Genomic DNA, 18,932 nt, shown 5'->3' on the forward strand with positions numbered 1-18,932 from the left:
AGACACACTGTGGACAAAAAGACCAACAAACAGGATTGTTTATACTAGAAGAAATGGTTCAATGCAGTGCTTTGCCTGTTCTGGGACTAAATTTGATTTGCATGCAAAACAACCACACTGAGCTTTAATCCACATGCTAAATTCAAATAAAGAGCTGCAGTCATTTTATAAGTTTGTCATTAAAGACTGACAGCCACATCATAAAAGACTGACAGCCATATCATAAAAGACTGACAGCCATGTCATTAAAGACTGACAACCACATCATAAAAGACTGACAGTCATAAAAGACTGACAGCCACATCATAAAAGACTGACAGTCACGTCATAAAAGACTGACAGCCATGTCATAAAAGACTGACAGCCACTTAAAGAGGCGTAAAGTAGGATTTTTTTCAAAAATGGTGGGAAAAAAGATCCATCATGAATGCATGTTGACATAAGTTTCAGCTTATCTAAAAATAATGCAAAAGTCTTCATTAGATGCTGGAAGATAAATGATCTGCCATATTATTGATAAAATCAAGCTGTATGATTTTTCCAGGCCTTTAAAGACCATTGAATGTGCTATTTGACAGATGAATATCATTTGCACAGAAACTGATACTGACCAACATTCAAATTCATTTACTTAATCTTATTTGTCTTAATAAATAGTCTAACTGGTTCCAGCTGTTTTGAGGCTTCTAATGTTTATATGTCATCAAGTTTGAGTTTTACAACTTCACACAAATCTTTGCTAAATATTCTGTAAAACTTGAGCATATCTGAAAACAATTTTTTTCCATTACATTTTTAAGCAAGTAAAAATTCCTTTAGACCATAACTTTCCTCTTCAGACATAAATTTTGTTCCTAATTAGCTAGTCAGCAAAATTAGTTATTTATGAATTTCTTTATGATTCTGCCTTCTTCCTATCAAACCATTTTTTATATAAAATGCCTTTCTGCAATATATTGTTAAAGTTGGTTGTTAAGAATATTCTACTGACAAAAAGTTAACAAAGGCCATATTAACTTCATTCATTTAATAAATAATCACGTAGGCCTATCTATTCTCCTGATTTTACCAGAAGCTTGCACTGTGACATACTGTACAAGTCCTGGACCCAACAGACACAAGTCAGTGTCTTGTTGATTCTGTACATTAGTATGCATTTGCCAGAAACAGTTTATAGTGAATTTCATGGTTAATAGAAAGAAAATTTCTGTCATAAATCATTTTTCTCAAACCTGGTCACACTAATGTTAGCAAAAATGTCCACTACCTCCTTAACTCATCCCTCCCTTCAGATACAAAATGGATGTTAAAATTAGAATCCATGGAAAGTAATTATTTCAAGATATAATTATAATTTCTAACACTGTCAATGCCAAGTGGCTACCAATACAGAGGATGTTTTATGGTTTGAGATCGAATAACACATTAATGAGTATGCTTGTATTTGTGTGGAGACGTAATGGGGCTTAATCATAATGTGATCAGTATTCTCAAAGACACAGTTCATAATAAATGTTTTGTTTCTCCATCAAATACATCACCTAGTCATATTACTGTTACGAATATAGCTAATAGATTGAGGAAATGCACGAACATCTAAACTTTATCTTTTGTCATCCTTCATGTTTGGTATTAGTGTGTGTGTGTGTGATTTGGATTTTTAACGTAGCTTTAACAATTTTTCAGTCATATCGCTATGATGTCTGCAGTGTGACAGTTTAATAGTGATATCTAGCACTGGGGCATCATGCCGCAGACATGTAGCATGATGTCCCACCCAGTCACATTATCCTAACACCAGGCCGACCAGTCCTAACACTAACCTCTTAATGCTGAGCGCCAAGCGAGACAGCTGTTAGTACCATTTTTGTAAGTCTTTGGTATGACTCGGCCATGGATTGAACCCACGACCTCCCGCAACCGATGCGGACGCTCTAACCACTAGGTCACTAGAGCAGTCTTAGTCCTCGTGAAGGATAAAATCACTACTGTAAAGAATTTTTAATTGTTATGTCCTCATATTTCCAAATAAAGTTATGCAATTACATCCTTCCCTTGCGAGGTGTCAGGAAGAAGAGAAGATCGAAGATTACCTCACATATATGAAGGCTGTCATGCTATGGAAGCTTGCCATGCCTGAGGTACATTTTGAAACACATTAAACATGCCATGTCTTGATATTACTATATTCAGTTACCTTGATGTATACTTTATTAAATATCAACATATCTCTTTCATGATTCTTTGATTAACTTGCTTAAATCTTGTAAACTCAGTTGCATTCTGACTTGTGATGTCATTTCAGTACGACACTCTTCAGTGTGGAGGTACTGAAATTACTTCATGCATTTTGATTTGTTGACTGAATTTCAATTAACTACCATATTTGTATATAAAGACATCTTCATCAACAGACTTTCACACGTTGAAACACCAACTTAAAAAACACTAAAACCATGGCTATGGCAATGTTTCAGGTATCATTTAAGTTCAAGTAAACAACCCGTAGCAATATTAGATGAACTGTAAATTTATTCTGTTTGGAAACACATTCCAAATTACCATATTTATCCATCTATGGAGACATACTTCTAAAATGTTCTTTACAATCCTGGGTAACAGTATGAAAGACAATATAATATATGCATATGCATGAAAGTAAAGGGAATTATTAACCTTACAAGCCACAAATATGAGATGTTTTGTACTGTATAAATTATAGAGTGATGTAAAGTCACTGTAAACCAGTACCTTTCTCCAGTATTGAGTACAATATATGTACATGTATACTATGATTGTCTGTATTATGCAGGTGTGATTCCACTGTTTGTAGAAAATAAATCTGCTATATTTTACTTATCCTGACTTATGAAATTGTTGACCTAAAGCGGATCAAGAAAACGCTACACTATCCTAATAAGGCAGTACAATTGAGGAATAATAGCTGATAAAACAATAAAACACTTGTGTGTTCATTAGTACTTTCAAGACTGGACTACTGTAATTCAATTCTGTCTGGTTCATCTCAATATCTATTCCAGAAACTTCAAAAAGCTAAAAACACAGCTGCTCGGATCATACTCAGAGTACCACGATCAGAGTACACCTCCCCGCTGCTCTGTACCCTACACTGGCTATCCATTTGATCCAGAATCAAACATAAAATTTGTTCTCTGTGCTACGTTTCACTGTCGGACTCTAGTCCAACATACCTATCCGACCTCACCCATGTGTACACACCAGCAAGATACTTATGCTCCTCTTCTGACAATTGTATACTCATTATTCCCACTATGAAAAGAAGTCATGTGGACAGTGTTCTTTCACATACCAGGGCCCAGCAACATGGAATGAATTGCCCACTGAACTTAGACACAAAGACACAGTGATCACATTCAAGAGAGCTCTCAAAACTCACTTATTTCGACTGCAAGAACAAACTTAAAGACCTAATAATGTTTCCTACCTGAAATATTCTCAGCATGTTTTTTTAAATATTTTAATGTTTTTCTAATTTCATGGTGTTTGTATTTTGTTTTTTTATTTTATAGGTGTTGTCTAATGTTGTAAAGTGCTTAGAGCTTCTAAAGATTAGGTGCTACACAAAGTCCTCATTATTATTATTATTATTACCATGAACCCTTAGGCATGGAGTTCTTCCTTATCAAGGACAAAAATCATGGACATACCCAGTAATATTTTAAACCCATGCCCATGACTAGACTGTACTGGTCTTATACAATGCTTGGTAGATGTCTGGGCAACTGCCACAATTTAAACATATGCCTGTAACACTGTTGTGCTAGTCTTAAAAAGGTTTAGTAGGTGTCAGTAAGAAATCTTATGGTGACAATCACAGTATCACTTGCCTTGGAGAAGTAGGAAAACAAGATTGCCAAAATGGAAGTTGTGCCTATATCTGAGTGGCACCATTTTAACTTAGGACCAATTAAACCTTGCAATGAATATGTGTTCAGTTTCATGGCAATCCTACAATTAGTTTATGAGGAATAGCAATAAAAAAGTTGTGCCAACAGACAAACAGATGACTGACAATAGGCAATCCAATAAGCACTTCTGGCCTATGACCAGTAGAACTAACAATATCAACTTTTCTGCAATGGTTGAAAAAACCGTATGAGGTTACCTGATCTGAATTGGTAGGCACCTAATAGTGACATAAGGTAGTAATTATAAAAGTATATTGGAAGAGTAACATCCCACAAATACTATTTTTAGTATGATGGGTGGATGGATGGATGGACGGACGGAGGAATCGATGGATGAGGCTTAATGGCATATCAGCACAGTCCTGGCTTTATGATGAAATTTAAAAGCTAAGTTGCAATATAAAATGTTTCAACATTGCAAGAATTAAAACTGTGAATATATAACATTTTTGTGGGTTTCAATTTTTGTGAACTTGCCAAAGCTACTTAAATTATTTTCTTATTCAGTGGATTTTTACATGTGTTCTTATCCATAGTAACTAAGAAATCCACAAAACTTGGTGATCCACAAATACAAGACTCATTTAAAGATTGCATAGCCCCACCAAGCCCCTTGCTTATGTAACAACTCCTGCTAAAAGAACCCTAGGTCTAGCACTCCCATCATGTATACTACTTATTACTTCACTGTTTCCATGGTAACTTTAAAAAAAACCACTTAATGCAGAACATTCTGAGGATGAAAAGGCACCTCAATACATCTTGCCTGACATGTATACCAAGTTTGGTTCAAGTACCTTAAAGTTTTTAATAGCTGTGCTTTGGAAAGGACAATGATTATGGATAGACAGGCAGGCGGATAAACATATTAACAAAATCCCCCATATTTACAGATGGGAAAGGTGAAGGATAGCAAAAATTAACAGTAATATCACTCTACCTGTGAAGCACCTTTACTTGTTCATATCTTACCTGAATTTAGCAGGACTGTGGGGATCACAAACAATCTGCAAATGGTCAGCTTCTTTAGTACTGGTAGAACACCACACCTGCATCAGGAAAAAAAAAATTTTGCATCACATTTTTTTATGCCATGGTTTTCTTTATTTTTGGTTCTCTGACAGGAAAAAGATTATAACTTGGTAGCACACATCAAAATCAATATACTAAAATCATATGACAATATGTCAATAAATATATGGAGACACAACCCTTCAGTAGTTCCTTGGAGGGTGGTGTGTGTGTTGTGTGTGTGTGTGTTGTGTGTGTGAGAGAAAGAGAGAGAGATAAAGATTTGGATTTTGTAATGTAGCTTCAACAGTCTTGCAGTCATATCACTATGATGTTTGCAGTTTGACATTTTATAGAGATGTTAGCACTGAAGATCATGCTGCTGACATAAAGAATAATGTCCCACCCAGTCACATTATCTTGACACCAGGCAAACCAGTCCTAACACTAACCTCTTAATGCTGAGTGCCAAGTGAGGCAGCAGCGAGTACCATTTTTATAAGTTTTTGATATTACTCAGCTTGGGTTCGAACCTGCAACTTTCTGCATCAGAAGCAGATGCTCTAAACACTAGGCCAGTGGAGTGGTTCAGGCCGTGTGCAATAAAGTTGAATTTAATCCTGGATTAAATAATCATGTTCTTACAATTATGTAAATGAGGAGCACCATAAACAGAACATCATACACATGCCCTGTGTTTAGCAATTTTCTGTGTAAGAAATATCAGGGCTTTCCTCACTCCAAAGAACACCAATGGAGGGGTCACAATGACATTCACCTTTTTAAAATCCCCCATTCCCAAAAGGCATCTTCCTACAAAGACAAAGCATTTATTAAGTTTGATGAAAATGATGGTCAAGAACAAAAAGTATATGACAAATAGTTGTTTAGAAAATAAGATGTGACCTTGTCCTTGAAACCGTCTATCCTAATGCCTTTAGCTTATTCCTTCCAGTATGCTACCCTCAGAATTTTGACCCCTTATGTGATTTTGTAATTAAAGTTATTTGATATAAACCTTTTCCCTATTGTGGCTCAAATATCCTGATCATAGGACCCCGATATCAATAGTTTCTTGCACCAAGTGCAAGTCATCAATAAATGTTGGTCAATGGACATCATCTAGAACAAAAATAAGTGTGCAGAAACCATTTTTCCTTATCTGAGTTAATGTCATTGTGACCTTTGATCTCTTGTGCCCCCAATAAATGTTTCTTTCTTACTCCACGTACAAGTCACTAACAGTGTTTGGTAGAAATACATGTTTAGTCAAGAACCAAAGCTACTGCGCAAAAAACATTTATCTTACCATTCACCATAATCTCCATCTTTAATCTTTTAAGTCCAAAATCTGTATGTATTTTTTCTCTCTCATGTGCAAGCCAACCATGAAAATTTGGTCAGGGTAGGTGCTCTAGAAATACAATTCAGTGGAAACCATTTTGCTTCTTTGGATTGCTATAACCTTGACACTTGACCCCAATATCAATAAGCTTCTTCTTTATCCCAAGTGCACAATGTCTGGATATACTATGTGGTGAATGTGTGTATGATTTGGATTTTGATCATAGCTTGAACGATTTCTTGCTACAATGTCTGCAGTGTGGCAGGCTGACCAGTTCTAACACTTCTTAATGCTAAGCGCCTAGCAAGGCAGCTGTTAGTACCATTTTTTATAAGTCTTCGGTATTTTTTCTAGCACTGGGACATCATGCCACAGACATGTAGCACCATGTTCCACCTAGCCACATTATCCTGACACCAGACTGACCGGTCATAACACAATACTCTTAATGCCGAGCGCCTACTGAGGCAGCTGTTAATACCATTTTTGTATAAATCTTTGGTGTTAAACCCGAGACCTCCCACATCCGAGGCAGATGCTCTAACCACTAGGCCACTGGAGTGGTCACTATGTGGTGAAAATTGTGTGGAGATCAAAATATACCCCTCCCTCGATAACTTGTGCCCTGATAACTTGCGAACCTGCTTATAATGCGGGATCTGGCATGGATCCCATTTTTTTAATTCAGAAAATACCCAACAAAAATGAATCCCATTTCTTGAACTTGAAGAAAAAAAGCAATAAAAATTGGTCACTGAAATGTTGATATATCGCTCATTTTATGGTTGAAAATGGTAGATATGACCTGGAAACTTTAATTAACATTTTGAAATTATCAACTTTTAATAAGAAGTCATGTAATTGGTTATATTTTCTTTCCCAAATGACATTTTTAGTACACCGCAATTAAAGATATTCAAGGAAATTTCTATCAATGAAAATGTCACTTATGCCAAGTGTATGCAGTACATTATTATTTAAATGCCATTTAAATAATTTTTATTAAGTGAAATTTGTGTTTTAATTCTATGTTTTAGTTCCACTTAAGCGTAATCATCATAAATGCAATGTGTATTTAAACATAAAATGTGTCAGTCTACCATAACAGCTATGTTCACAAGCATTCCTCTGTGAACCTAATTAAGCGCTGACCCTATTTTGATAACTGACTTGCGGAAGTATTTGTTGTACTGTTGCACTGAATTAAAAGCTGCCCTTCTTTGTATTATCATGTTAATTATGTCTTTTGAATCAAATAAAGTAGGTGGAATATTTTTTTAAAAAGTTAAAAGTCACGCAAATCCTACATACTTACAATCTAGCGGCCCTGGTCTTATGTCGGGTGAACTCACTCCAATGGATCAATCAATGACCATTATAATTTGTATTATCTATGTAACATAAACTACCTTAAATTAACCAACTCTTTCACAACTGTGATCAAAGATAGCAAGGCAACCAAGTGAAACGAATACTTCATAAAAAAAAGAACTCTGTTTCACAAATACAAACCATTGTGGGCAAGCGATTTTCAGACAATTTTTGAACTGGCACTTAGAGATATCCTCAAGGATGATAAAAGTTTCACTTTTACTTTCAGTGAAATCACGACATCAATACTGTACTAATTGAACAATACAAAATTGAATTATGAAATGGTGATTGTCTCACAAATGTCACTAGTTTTTGAGAAAGAAAAAACTAATCTTGTTTGTGACATGTCAACCGATATTCTAGATTCTGGCTACTTTGACTCCCGACTTGCTAATAGACTATTTAATTCCACTCCAGGAACCAGACAATGCAGCAAAACAAAAAGAAGTGACATAATACACGTTTTCGCATACATGTGATGGTTATTAAACTAGTTGGAATGAGCTTTCACATGTTGGAAACTTTGGAAATAAATGTTATTTATACAGAATAATGAACAAACTCATTAGAAAAAGCACGTTATTAACAATTATTATCGATGTGATTGTAAAAGAAGGACTCAATCATTAAACAGATCAGTCCCCCCACCAATTTCTTGATGTATAAGCTGATTTGTTTCATTTTTGGTGGTCCCTCGATAACTCACACTCTTGCTTATAGTGCAGTCTATGTTTGTGGACCCCATTGTGCATGAGTTATCAAGGAAGAGGTGTAGGCTGATGGATGAATACATAGATGTCACAGACCAGGAATAGTCAGATGGAAAGATGTCACATACCAGGAATAGGCAGATGGATGGATGTCCCATACCAAGAATAGGAAGATGGACAGATGTCACATACCAGGAATAGGCAGATGGACAGATGTCACATACCAAGAATAGGCAGATGGACAGATGTCACATACCAGGAATAGGCAAATGGATGGATGTCACATACCAGGAATAGGTGGATGGATGGATGTCACACACCAGGAATAGGCAAATGGAAGGATGTCACATACCAGGAATAGGCAGATGGATGGATGTCACATACCAGGAATAGGTGGATGGATGGATGTCACATATCAGGAATAGGCAAATGGATGGATGTCACATACCAGGAATAGGCAGATGGATGGATGTCACATACCAGGAATATGCAGATGGACATATGTCACATACCAAGAAAAGGAAGATGGACAGATGTCACATACCAAGAATAGGAAGATGGATGGTCAAATAGCTGTTACATACCAAGAAAAGGAAGATGGATGGATTGACAGATATCACAGCATGATATGCTTGTCATTATAGTGAGAGTACAATGAAAACTTGGCACATACAATGCCAAGTCAATGCATAGAAGTTTAATTTGCAAATGAATTGTATACCAATCAGTCTGATATAAAAACTTGCATCCTGTTCTTGCAAGAAATGACCACAAGAAATTACACTGCTATACATGTCGACCAAACTAGTAACATTCCTGCAGGAACTGACCATATCATCTTATTATGACACAACCAATGATGAAACTTGTAATGTTCTTGAAGTAACTGACCATAAGGAACTATTCTACTAGACCTATTGACCAAACAAGTAATATTCATGCAGGAATAGACCAGAAGAAATTATTTTATAATATCTATTGACCAAATTAGTAATGTTCCTGCAGGAATTGACCAAATTACAGATTATTCTACTGTAACTAATTAGTAATGTTCCTGCAGGAATTGACCAAATTACAGATTATTCTACTGTAACTAATTAGTAATGTTCCTGCAGGAATTGACCAAATTACAGATTATTCTACTGTAACTAATTAGTAATGTTCCTGCAGGAATTGACCAAATTACAGATTATTCTACTGTAACTAATTAGTAATGTTCCTGCAGGAATTGACCAAATTACAGATTATTCTACTGTAACTACACCAAGCTAGTAATGTTCCTGAAGGAAGTGACCAAAACAAAATATTCTAGCATGACTAGACAAACCTAATAATGTGCCTGCAGGAACTGACCACGACAAATTGTTCTACTACACCTATTGACTAAGTAGTATGTTCCTGAAGGCACTGACTACAATTAATTATTCTACAATAACTGGACCAAGTTACTATTGTTCCTGGAGGTGCTGATCACATGAAATTATACTACTATAACCAGACCAAGCTAGTAATGTTCCTGCAGAACTAACCGTAACAAAAATGATTCTAATATACCTACTGACCAAGCAAGAAGTCTTCCAGCAGGAACAGACCACAAGAAATTATTCCATTGTAACTACTGCATTTTCTGGCCTAAAAGTCAATGTGGAGTATAAGTCGAATTCACTAATTTTGTAAATTGTCCATCCTTCGTCCATATGCAAGTTGATTCAGAGCATAAGATGAGGCCAGGTCAATAACTTGGCTTCGTACTTTACACTAGTAACTTCCGGTTTCATGAATATTAATGGTATCACTGTTTGATATTCTATATTACCAATAATCGTAATATTGCATCGCCAATCCTAACATGCTTGTGATTTTACTCCTGTACAAGGCACTGCTATATTCTACTGACACAGCTGAATAAACAGTCCATGCTTGTTTTAATTATAATATCCACTGCAACAAGAGCCACATGGCTGTGCATGCTAGGTACATGTTAACTAAAGCTTTAACCTGATTATTCAAGTTGAAACCAGTTGTGAGTGCAAGATTCAACAGATGAGATAAACTCAGAGAAGCTAACAGTAGGAAAATGAGGCTGTCCATAGGGAAAATGGAAATGTGAAGAAAATTAAGAGACAGAAAACAGAAAAGATACAAATGAAAAATAAATAAAAATACTTTTTATTATACCCTAACATATCTGTGAAATGCAGTATCAAATTTACACAAATTAACAGTTTTATAATACATGTTATTTAACATGTCATAATAACTGAAAGTACATTGATGTTGTAATTCATTTGATGAGCTGTAGCAAAACTATTCCACTCTCTAATTCAGAAAATAATGATTAAGAGTTCATTTAATCATCTCCAATATCTGAAAATCCCTCAAAGTCTGCATCTCCCGTATGGGAAGGAAAAATGGTGGTCATTTCCAAATTGTCAGTCTCATTCTTGTCTTTTACGTACTCACGGAAATTGTTAAATTTTTCCAGGAAGTCTACTGGTAGTTTCTGTGCCATAGTAGTGCATTGTCTTATACTAAGTCCCCTTCTTTGCATGAATCTAAAACACCATGACACACTTCCACTGAAACTTTCAATTCCTAATTCAGTTGTGATTTCCTTTGCCTTGAGTCTGAGATCAACAGAGTTCATTCCACAACATACGGCGCATTGTGTCGAGACACAGTTCTCCTAATTTATCCTCAATATTAATCCATCTTGCTTTGCAGCCACGATTTGCTTTCTTTGTAGCGTATAATGCAAGCTTAGCTTTACGCCAATCCTGGACACATTTGTCACTTACACCATATTTTCTGTCAGCAGCCATATTCCCACCTTTCTCTTCTGCGAACTTTACAACATCCAGCTTAAAAGTTACTGTGTAAAACTTGCATGATTTGACAGAAGGCATTGTGAGAAAAGTTGTATGATTTGTAAGGGGATATTTATATGAATGATTAACACTGAAAAGATTGATCAAAACATACCTCATTAAAATGAGCCAGTACTATAGCAAAGAAAACAACGCCCACAGCTAAATTCATTATTTATATCCAGAGAACGGAGTGGACATCATTTCCTGTGGTTTTTAATCCACTTGATATTAAAAACGGGTAGCGTAACTGCTGTGTATTAATGATAAAGAACAATGGGGTACTGACAATACAGTAACTAGCATTGGTAGCCAAAGCCAATATCAGGGTTTAAACAACTGCAGCAATTGGCTTTGATTGTTGCTGGAAACCAAAGACGAGTTTATCAACTAGTGGTATAAACAAAGAGAGACACCAAAATGACAGCTGGTTAAAAATGAATATAGGTGACAATAAAATTTGCTTTAAACTGAAATGCAAAACTAAAAATGAATCATCAATGATCTATAAGTAGTCCATTTATATATCTGATTTTTGTTTAAACCATATTTATTTGAGAAACTTTGTCAAATGCAATTTCAACATATGATTTGGGGCATTCAGTAGAAGGCATAATCTGCAGTAATTTATAAATAATCATAGATCGCTCGAGTTAATATGGATTACATCCCTTTGTAGTATCAATTAGATCAATGAAAAAGTTATCCCGCTAATCGCTCGCATACGTTAAACAGTATTCTGGAAAATTGCTAAAATGTGATAAGGAAGAATAAGGTATGGTTAAAAACGATGAATAAAACAAAAAAAATTTCATATCTATTTTAGGAACAAACAGTATGCTTTGAATTAATACAGTACACTATGGAACATAGACCGTAGGTGTGCTATGCGGCCCAGTGAAATGTCTACCGGTAATTTTCTTTTATGTCATGCTTGAGAAATAAGAAAATACACACAGAATGCAAACTAAATAATGACAAAATTTAATATAAACGCAGTCATATTAGTTTAAAACAATTTATTGACATAGTAATTGAACACAAATTTGTACTTCTATGTGACCTATTTTCAATTATGCCAATTGTAGAGCAATTTTAATAGCATACCGGGTACCGTAAATCATATATAAGTCAATGCAATTTCAATGACATAATCCATATACAAGTCGATTCAGAGCATAAGACGAAGACCTGACTTTCAAGTAAAAAAGTATCGACTTATAGGCTGGAAAATACGGTACTGACCCAGCTATTAATGTTCCTGCAGTAACCACAACAAATTATTATACTCTAACTTTGACAAAGCTAATACTGTTCTGTCAGGATCTGACCACAAGAAATTATTCCACTACAAGCATACCAAGCTACTTTACCTACTGACCAAGAAGCTTTGTTCACGAAGGAACTGGCCACAAGAAATCACTCTACCATAACAAATGACCAAGCTAGTAATGTTCCTGCAGGAACTGGCCACAAGAAATCACTCTACCATAACAAATGACCAAGCTAGTAATGTTCCTGCAGGAAATGGCCACAAGAAATCACTCTACCATAACAAATGACCAAGCTAGTAATGTTCCTGCAGGAACTGGCCACAAGAAATCACTCTACCATAACAAATGACCAAGCTAGTAATGTTCCTGCAGGAACTGGCCACAAGAAATCACTCTACCATAACAAATGACCAAGCTAGTAATGTTCCTGCAGGAACTGGCCACAAGAAATCACTCTACCATAACAAATGACCAAGCTAGTAATGTTCCTGCAGGAACTGGCCACAAGAAATCACTCTACCATAACAAATGACCAAGCTAGTAATGTTCCTGCAGGAACTGGCCACAAGAAATCACTCTACCATAACAAATGACCAAGCTAGTAATGTTCCTGCAGGAACTGGCCACAAGAAATCACTCTACCATAACAAATGACCAAGCTAGTAATGTTCCTGCAGGAAATGGCCACAAGAAATCACTCTACCATAACAAATGACCAAGCTAGTAATGTTCCTGCAGGAAATGGCCACAAGAAATCACTCTACCATAACAAATGACCAAGCTAGTAATGTTCCTGCAGGAACTGGCCACAAGAAATCACTCTACCATAACAAATGACCAAGCTAGTAATGTTCCTGCAGGAACTGGCCACAAGAAATCACTCTACCATAACAAATGACCAAGCTAGTAATGTTCCTGCAGGAACTGGCCACAAGAAATCACTCTACCATAACAAATGACCAAGCTAGTAATGTTCCTGCAGGAAATGGCCACAAGAAATCACTCTACCATAACAAATGACCAAGCTAGTAATGTTCCTGCAGGAACTGGCCACAAGAAATCACTCTACCATAACAAATGACCAAGCTAGTAATGTTCCTGCAGGAACTGGCCACAAGAAATCACTCTACCATAACAAATGACCAAGCTAGTAATGTTCCTGCAGGAAATGGCCACAAGAAATCACTCTACCATAACAAATGACCAAGCTAGTAATGTTCCTGCAGGAAATGGCCACAAGAAATCACTCTACCATAACAAATGACCAAGCTAGTAATGTTCCTGCAGGAAATGGCCACAAGAAATCACTCTACCATAACAAATGACCAAGCTAGTAATGTTCCTGCAGGAAATGGCCACAAGAAATCACTCTACCATAACAAATGACCAAGCTAGTAATGTTCCTGCAGGAAATGGCCACAAGAAATCACTCTACCATAACAAATGACCAAGCTAGTAATGTTCCTGCAGGAACTGGCCACAAGAAATCACTCTACCATAACAAATGACCAAGCTAGTAATGTTCCTGCAGGAACTGGCCACAAGAAATCACTCTACCATAACAAATGACCAAGCTAGTAATGTTCCTGCAGGAAATGGCCACAAGAAATCACTCTACCATAACAAATGACCAAGCTATTAATGTTCCTGCAGGAACTGGCCACAAGAAATCACTCTACCATAACAAATGACCAAGCTAGTAATGTTCCTGCAGGAAATGGCCACAAGAAATCACTCTACCATAACAAATGACCAAGCTAGTAATGTTCCTGCAGGAAATGGCCACAAGAAATCACTCTACCATAACAAATGACCAAGCTAGTAATGTTCCTGCAGGAAATGGCCACAAGAAATCACTCTACCATAACAAATGACCAAGCTAGTAATGTTCCTGCAGGAACTGGCCACAAGAAATCACTCTACCATAACAAATGACCAAGCTAGTAATGTTCCTGCAGGAACTGGCCACAAGAAATCACTCTACCATAACAAATGACCAAGCTAGTAATGTTCCTGCAGGAAATGGCCACAAGAAATCACTCTACCATAACAAATGACCAAGCTAGTAATGTTCCTGCAGGAAATGGCCACAAGAAATCACTCTACCATAACAAATGACCAAGCTAGTAATGTTCCTGCAGGAAATGGCCACAAGAAATCACTCTACCATAACAAATGACCAAGCTAGTAATGTTCCTGCAGGAAATGGCCACAAGAAATCACTCTACCATAACAAATGACCAAGCTAGTAATGTTCCTGCAGGAAATGGCCACAAGAAATCACTCTACCATAACAAATGACCAAGTTAGTAATGTTCCTGCAGGAACTGGCCACAAGAAATCACTCTACCATAACAAATGACCAAGCTAGTAATGTTCCTGCAGGAAATGGCCACAAGAAATCACTCTACCATAACAAATGACCAAGCTAGTAATGTTCCTGCAGGAAATGGCCACAAGAAATCACTCTACCATAACAAATGACCAAGCTAGTAATGTTCCTGCAGGAAATGGCCACAAGAAATCACTCTACCATAACAAATGACCAAGCTAGTAATGTTCCTGCAGGAAATGGCCACAAGAAATCACTCTACCATAACAAATGACCAAGCTAGTAATGTTCCTGCAGGAAATGGCCACAAGAAATCACTCTACCATAACAAATGACCAAGCTAGTAATGTTCCTGCAGGAAATGGCCACAAGAAATCACTCTACCATAACAAATGACCAAGCTAGTAATGTTCCTGCAGGAAATGGCCACAAGAAATCACTCTACCATAACAAATGACCAAGCTAGTAATGTTCCTGCAGGAAATGGCCACAAGAAATCACTCTACCATAACAAATGACCAAGCTAGTAATGTTCCTGCAGGAAATGGCCACAAGAAATTATTCTACTACATCTCTCCCTTGACAACTCGTGCCCTGATAACTCGTGCCCTGACAACTCGTGCCCTGATAACTCGCAAACCTGATTAAAATGCGAGGTCAGTCATGGATCCCATTTTTTAAAACCAGAAAGTATCCCCAAAATTGATCTTTATTTGTTGAACTTAAAGAAAATCGCGATCAAAATTGGTGACTGAAACTCTGATCTATTGCTCATTTTATCATCGCAAATGGTAGATAGTACAAGGAATTTTTAATCAACATTATGAAATTATCAACTTTTAATAAGAAGTAATATAATTTGTTAAATTTTCTTTCCAGACATTCTTAGTACACTGCAAAATATTAACGACATTCAAGGAAATTTTGATCAATGAAAATGTCACTTACACCTAGTGGAGACTACTTTAAAAAATAAATACCAATTAAATAAATTTTTATCAAGTGAAATAAATTATGTCTTTTGAATAAAATAAAGTAGGTGGAATAAAAGAAAAATTAAAAGTTGTGCAAATCCTACAGTGTTAAGATCTAGTGGCTTTGGTCATAAGTCCAGTGAACTCATTTCAGTTGATCTATTGAACCATGTTATATATCTACTGTGTATATAATATAATTAAACTAACTTAAATTAACCTACTCAGTCACAACTGTGATCAAAGATAGCAAGGCAACCAAGCAAAATGAATACTTCATAAAATAAACAACTTTGTTTCACAGATACAGACCACTGTAGGAGAAACGAGTTTCTGAGAATTCCTAAATGGGCACTTAGAAGTATCCTCAAGGATGAGAAGTTTCACTATTACATGCAATGAAATAACTGCATAAATATTTTACTAACTGAACAATACAAAAATTGAATTTCGACCAAGTCGATTGTCTCCTGAGATAAATGACATTTTTGAAAGAAGGAATCTTGTTTGGTGGTGCATCAACAACTAGTCTGGTTTCCTACTTCTAGACTCCCTTCTTTACACTAAACAATTACATGCTATTCTGGGAACCAAACAAAACAAAAAGCAGTGACGCAATACACACGTTTTCACGTACACATGGTATGCTGTTGAAACCATTTGGAATACTGCTAACGTTCTTTCAGATGTTGGACACACTGAAAACAAATCTAATTAATACAAAATAACAAACAACTTCATTAGAAAAGCACTTTATTGACAATTATTCTCGATGTGATTATAAAATGAGGATTTAGTCATTAAACAGCCCAGTTCCCACCCTCACACCACCGTCAGAGTTTTCTGAATGTCTAGTGGATTTTCTTTGCAGGTCACTCAGCAGCTCGCACCTTATTTTACAGTGCAGTCTGTTTTTGGACCCCATTGTGAGTTACTGATGGAGAGATGTATATCTATTGGTCAAGCTAGTACTGTTCCCTCAGGAGCCGACTACAAGAAATTATTCTGCTATAACTTATGACTCAGATAGCAATGTTCCTGCAGGAACTGACCACAAAAATTTATTCTACTATGACTATGGTCCAATCTAGTAATATTCCTGCCAGAAATGACCCAAAGAATTACAACTATGATTCTGTGAGTTATAGTAACAAACCTGAGAAAAGCCAAGGAAGAAGAGTTGTCTATGTGTCAGATTTAATGCAGGCAGTGGTCTCTCTTCTCCATACTCCTGTACCCATGCTTCATATGCCTGAAAATAGACAGTTATGGATAACCGCTTGTGAAATGTTGGACTGTTTAAGTTTTGAAAAATTGTATGTTTTAAATAGCTAAGGGTACATGAAATGCACAATAACTTAAAATATATTGGTTATTGTACATTTTTTGTGCTACTCTTTGCTCAATTAGACTCAAGTAAGGTTATTATAAAAGCATGAGAAAAAATTAATGTCTTTAATCGTCCATAAACTATAAGATGAATGAGTATTAAATAGTTCATCAAATGTGGGGTCATGCTGAAAATCAGATAATTGTTAAAACTTTTAATTCTCGAGTTCAATATCTGATTAAATATTTTAATTTTAAAAATATGATAAAATTATTGCCATTATTTTTACAATATTGTTTCTTTTTTTTTTTGCATTCATAATTAATTTGGTAAAATAATTTATTATCTGAAAATTCATTATTACTCTGACTACGTGAACATATGAATATGGTTTTTTCTGTTTTCTATAATAATAATAATAATTATAATAAATGTACTCAAAGCACAGACAGCTATATTTTTACATAGGTGGCATATACCGTATTTACCGCATATGTTGGGACACGATAAAATAATTTTTTTTTTTTCCTGTCCCAGAACTTATGGTGAAACATTTTTTTCACTTTAGTCATATGCCCCAAGACTTAAAAAACGAAATAAATTTGTATTGCATTTATGTTTGCCCCCCCCCATGCACGTTGCAATAAAAAAAGATAAATAAAACGCTAAATTGATAATTAAAATAAAGAAACTAACCTGTGTTATCATTTATTCCTTTTTTCAACATGAGCATTAAAGAAAAATATATTTCCACGAAATCTGTGTAAGTGGCGTATGCTTCCATACTGTAGCGTGTATCAATTATGTCCAATACCACACACCACGTTGTTCATTGACATGAACACTAACAGTTGTGTGTGGTTGTGCTCAAAGGTTTGAACATGTTATCCGATTGAAAACTGGAGCCAACAAAATCGCAAACAAGAGGGAAATAGTCAACCGATATCTTGAAGATGACATTCACGCATGATACGGTGTTGGGTGGAAAATAATCAAGACTGAATTATATCCAGGTCTACTGTATGACAGTATGTCGCAAATAAAAATCGTCATTTGAAAACACATTCACTTGAGTGCAAGTGGCAATCTTTTCACCAGCTTGGGTTACAAAATTATACTTACTATTTACCCGCAGACACCAGTGCTCCTTTGTATTAATTGTAACCCCAGATGCCAAGCACATAGAAGCCCTAGTGATGAATAAACACGACTGGCAGCAAGCAGTTAACTCCTTCTTTGAACCTATCGACAGGACATCAAAGACAAAAGGTTTTTTTTTTATTACAAAGCAAGCCGATCTCAGAAGTCGACTTTGGTTACTTTTTTTTGTTTTAAAGGATATCAATACAAAGGTTATTTTATTGCAAAGCAAGCCGACATCGGAAGCTGACTATGGCTTCTGTGAAGTGAGCTGATTTTTTTTTTTTAATACACAAAGCTGGCCGAGATATGGAAATAAACTGTGTTCATTTTTACCTGATTTCACGCGAATTTCGAAAATAAATTGAAACAATGGAACAAATTTTAAAGTGACACAATATAGTGCTTTGTGCACAGATGTCTATGACCCAGCAATATTTGGAGAAAAATAAAATCATGTGATGAATTCGTGAAGGCCAGAAGTGAAGCAAACGATTTCGCAAACGAGAGGGAAATAATCAAACGATATGTTGAAGACAACTGCCATTCACACATGGCACGGTGTTAGGTGCAAAACAGCCAAGATTAATTTATTTCCAGGTCTACTGTATGACAGTATCTCACA

The 18,932-nt window shown here is 36.0% G+C and overlaps 1 protein-coding gene across 3 annotated transcripts in view; it reads right to left on the reverse strand.

The window, feature by feature from the left end:
* LOC149781726 (endothelin-converting enzyme homolog) overlaps positions 1–18,932 on the reverse strand; it is a 181,165-nt gene that overhangs the window by 4,650 nt on the left and 157,583 nt on the right. For all 3 annotated transcript variants that reach the window (XM_089935835.1, XM_089935834.1, XM_089935836.1), the window contains exons 18-19: positions 16,994–17,089; positions 4,923–4,999 (exon numbers count right to left, since the gene is read on the reverse strand). In XM_089935835.1, the coding sequence (XP_089791961.1) occupies positions 4,923–4,999; positions 16,994–17,089 (173 nt within the window). The remainder of the gene's footprint in view (positions 1–4,922; positions 5,000–16,993; positions 17,090–18,932) is intronic.

The sequence above is a fragment of the Sinohyriopsis cumingii genome, chromosome 15 (genome assembly GCF_028554795.1).
Source record: "Sinohyriopsis cumingii isolate HCF-2022 chromosome 15, ASM2855479v2, whole genome shotgun sequence".
Classification (NCBI taxonomy): Eukaryota; Metazoa; Mollusca; class Bivalvia; order Unionida; family Unionidae; genus Sinohyriopsis; species Sinohyriopsis cumingii.